The 4578-nt window shown below is 35.8% G+C and overlaps 1 protein-coding gene across 1 annotated transcript in view; it reads left to right on the top strand.

The window, feature by feature from the left end:
• The window catches only part of LOC106871799 (mucin-3A), a 164652-nt gene extending 160080 nt beyond the window's left edge, over positions 1–4572 (top strand). The window contains exons 9-11 of the mRNA XM_052977118.1: positions 352–493; positions 1435–1541; positions 2911–4572. Coding sequence (XP_052833078.1) covers positions 352–493; positions 1435–1541; positions 2911–3072 — 411 coding nt within the window. The 3' untranslated portion in view covers positions 3073–4572. The remainder of the gene's footprint in view (positions 1–351; positions 494–1434; positions 1542–2910) is intronic.
• The last annotated feature ends 6 nt before the right edge of the window (positions 4573–4578 follow it).

Raw genomic sequence — 4578 nt, 5'->3', positions numbered from 1 at the left:
ATTTGCTCAAAATAATAGAGCACTTAATATAAGTTCAGTAACATATTCTTCTAGAATATTCCTTATAAAATTTATATATATATATAGTTTTAGGGAAAAGAACCATCGATGAAAATCCACTGTCACATATAGAAAAATTAATAAGTAAAAGCACAATAAATGAGTATAATATATATATATGTGTGTGTGTATATATATATATATATATATATATATATACCCACACACATATACACACACACACGCACACTCACACACACACACACTTATATATATATATATGCATATACTCAAATGTATACAAATGTATTGGTATCTTTATACATTCTCTTACTGATTTCGTATTCCTAGGATGCCAATTCCGATGGTCCTTCTGCTGAAAGAGAAATTCAGAAAATTGATGCCAGTCAAGACAAGAATGTTTCTCCAGGATTTGTTCATCCAACATTCTGGCCGAAAGAATTAAAGACATCTTTTGGCGTTAAGCATATTGGTACGTCAAAGTATTCTCCTGTACAACACCTGGTTCACCTTAATGACTCTAATCACCTGATCAGTATATTCTTTCTTTTATCGTTTTTCTTGTTTCAGTCAATTGACTGCGGCCATGCTGGAACACCACCTTAAAGGATTCTTTTTAAAGAAATCAACTCTAAGACTTATTCTTTGTAAGCCTAGTACTTATTTTATCGGTCTCTTTTACCAAACTGATAAGTTACAGTGATGTAAAGACACTAACACCAGTTATCAAGCGATGGTATGGGGACAAATAAAGGCACACACCCATTAATATATATATATATATATGTTTGTGTCTGTGTTTGTCCCCCCACCAGCGCTTGACAACCGATGCTGGTGTGTTTATGTCCCCGTAACTTAGCGGTTCAGCAAAAAGAGACCGATAGAATAAGTACTAGGCTTACAAAGAATAAGTCCTGGGATCGATATGCTCGACTAAAGGCAGTGCTCCAGCATGGCCGCAGTCAAATGACTGAAACAAGCGAAAGAGGGTAGCAAGCTGGTAGAACCATACAAGATGCTTAATGACATTCAATCAGCTCTTCGTGTTCTAAGTTCAAATTCCACAAATTTTTACTTTAAAGTGGCAAATTGACAGAATCATTAGCATGTCAAGCAAAATGCTTGGCAGTATTTTGTCTTTTTGTATGTTCTGAGTTCAAATTCTGTCAAGGTTGACTTAACCTTTCATCCTTTCAAGATCAATAAAATAAATAAGTACCAGTTAAACGTTGGAGATGATGTAATTGATTTGACCCCTCCCCAGAAAATGCTAACCTTGTACCAAAATTTAAAATCATTATAATTTTTATTCATTAGACAGAACCATGTGGTTGAGAAACAAACTCCTCCACTATACATGCTTTCATAACCAAGACACTAATGAACTAAATCATTATTATTATTATTCATTAGGTATTCAAAACCTTGGATTTGAAGAGGATTCTTCTGGATCAATTACTTTTGGACCCCCTTCACCCGAAGACAGTCCAAGACTGACGGCAGAAGAAGTATATTCTAGAGTAAGTAGAATTTCTTTTTATGCTGTATAAAGGTATTGAGATGACACTACATTGTGGCAACATATCTTGCCATAGTCTCACATTGTTCAAAGTATTTTCTAAAAATTCCTGCTGTAAATCACCACCATTTAATGCTTATCTTCCATGCTGGCATGGATTGGACAGTTTTGACCAGATCCAGTATGTCCAAGAACTTCACCAAGTTCCAATGTCTGCTTAGGCATGGAAAGTACCTAGTGATACCAACCATTTTACTATGTGGACTGAATGCTTATTTTCATGCCATGTTGCCTGTTGAGGCTGCCATGCAGTTTGCAGGACTACGAATCCTGACGGAGGATTTGGTGGCGTTTTGTGGGGTAGAAGAACAAAGGAGGTTCCTGTAGAGGGGTCAGCATGGCTATTCCCATGTCGTAGGGAAACATGAGAGAGAGAAAGTGAAAATGATCAGTGGGAACTACAAGAGATAAATAGAAGTGGGTACTGAAAACTTCCTGGCTTTAAGGGTCTTGCGAAAGGCCTGGTTGGAGACCCAACCTTCTGAGTTCTTTTACAGGGCTTAAATTCACACAGTTATTGCAGTGGTCCTTCAGTTTTTCTAAGAGGGGAATATGTTGAATAAAATTCTAATTAATTGATCTTCCTGTATTTTATGCAAAGCCGAGGACTTTTCAGTATTCCCTCATAATGGTAATAAGGTGCCTAGTGGTCTTCACATGACAAGCTGAATAGGCACAGGTAGGTGTTTGACAAGATTGTGTAGGAAAGAGAATGAGGGGTAAGGAGGAGGACTGCCAAAATGAAGCTAGAATTATGAGCAGCGGAAGATAGGAAGATGCCGAAAAGTGGGGTGGGGACAAGCGGCAAGTGTAGTAAAGATTATAGCCACAAGGTGGACGTGGGCAAAAGTAAGTTATAATGTAATTAGATGGTCTGAAAGAGCTAGGAGCTGGAAGAAAGGAACAGGCATAATGCTTGAGTGTGGGGGGAGAAGCACTAACAAGTGGAAAACCTAAAACATAGCATTTTGCTGAAGAGGGCAAGTCTTTTTGAGGGTTTCATATTGACAGAGAACCCAGTCCTTTGTCATATCATCTGTGAGGCACAGGGTTCTTAGGTCCACTTCTCAACCACATAGTTTCAGGTTTAGTCCCACTGTGCAGCACCTTGGGCATGTGTCTTCTACTATAAACCCCAAGCCAACCAAAGCCTTGAAAAGGAACTTGGTAACCAAAAGGTCTACTGTGTGTGTGTGTGTGTTTGTGTTTGTGCCTCAAACTATCTTCTGCCATGTGTGTGTGTGTGTGTGTGTAAGTGCTTGTGTCTCAAACTGACTATTTTTTTTCTCTTTTCTTTTTTTCTAACTTAGGTGGACACGAAGAAGAAGAACCGCATGAGAAACGAAAGTGCAGCAGCGATTGCCCTCATGAAAAACAGTACCTTACCACACACTGCGCTTTATTCTAACGACACAGATTGTCTTATACATAACGAATCAGAAGTTGTATACGACGAACGAACAGCACTTTAGTTGTTATCAACTACAATTTCTAAAACTTAATCAGAACAAAAAAACAAAACAATGAACAAGACAAAACACACAAAAAAAAAAAAAAAAACCCAAAGCATTCAGCCTGGATTATTATTATTATTATTATCATTGTTATAATTATTAATATCACATCTTTTGCCAAAAAAAAAATAATAATAATGCACCATCTCGACAAATATATAAATTCTGCTAGATAGTGATCAGAAAATATTTCTTGAATACAACGTTAAAAAAAACAAATCTGAATTAATAGCAGATAGACATGTTAAATAGAACTGGTACATTATATTTAAAAGTTTAAACCATTTCATAAACGGGAATGATTTTGAAGAATACAAATTGGTTTCCTTAACCAACAGAGTTATTATTTATGTATATATACATATTTAAGGCAGCGAGCTGGCAGAATTTTTAGCATGCCAGACAAAATATTTCGTGACATTACGCCGTTTTTACATTCTGAGTTCAAGTTCTGCCAAGGTCAACTTTGCCTTTTCATCCTATTGGGGTTGATAAATTAAATACCAGTTGAGCACTGGGGAGGTCGATGTAATTGACTAGCCCTACCTCCCCCAAAATTTCAGGCCTTGTGCCTGTAATAAAAAAAAGGTAACAAACTGGCAGAGCTGTTAGCATGCTGAACAAAAATTCTTAGTGGCATTTCATCCATCTTTATGGTCTGGGTTCAAATTCTGTCAAGGTTGATTTTGCCTGTCATCCTTTCGGGGATCTATGACACACGGACTTGTTGAGCACTGAGGTTGATGTGATCAACTTATTTCTCCCACAAAATTGTCAGCCTTGTGCTTATTGTTGAAAGAATTATTATATACATATGTATTGTTTTTGAAATGGTACAACAGTTGGTTTAAAGAATCCTGCAGCAGAAAGACTGGAACATTAGAAAGGGAATCATATTTAAACCTTTAAAACCGTTTCAAAATATAATTTTGAAGAACAGAAATTGGTTTCATAAACCTATGGAATTTAACTTTCTTTTTTAATAACACACCAGTGAGTTTAGATAAACTATAGCAGACAGATATCAAATTAAATTGTTACAGTACAAACAAAATTTATATTTAATAATTTAAAAGCCAGTTTAAAAACGAAAAGGACCAATGTTGAAGAATATAGAATTATTCTGTTAAACAACAAAATTCTTTACACACACACACACACACATATATTTATTTATTATGATAAACACAAATTAATATCATTTGTTCCCTACGTATGTTTCACCATTGTGGTTGTCTGGAACATCCGCATTGAATGTTCTAAGTGCAATTGGATGCTTAACCCCAATAGATTATCATAACCAATACTGGAAGCAAATCGGATGATGATCATTTGTGTGGAGTTCCAAACTCAACAAGATCAATCATACATCTAACTGTACACACAAAATACACTATATATATATATATAGATATATATGTATATGTATATATGTTAACAAGCAATTTCATTATGATCTACAGC

Source organism: Octopus bimaculoides, chromosome 27 (assembly GCF_001194135.2).
Source record: "Octopus bimaculoides isolate UCB-OBI-ISO-001 chromosome 27, ASM119413v2, whole genome shotgun sequence".
In the NCBI taxonomy this organism is placed as follows: Eukaryota; Metazoa; Mollusca; class Cephalopoda; order Octopoda; family Octopodidae; genus Octopus; species Octopus bimaculoides.
Note: the sequence above shows the minus strand (reverse complement) of the source record. Positions and strands in the feature narration are given on the sequence as shown.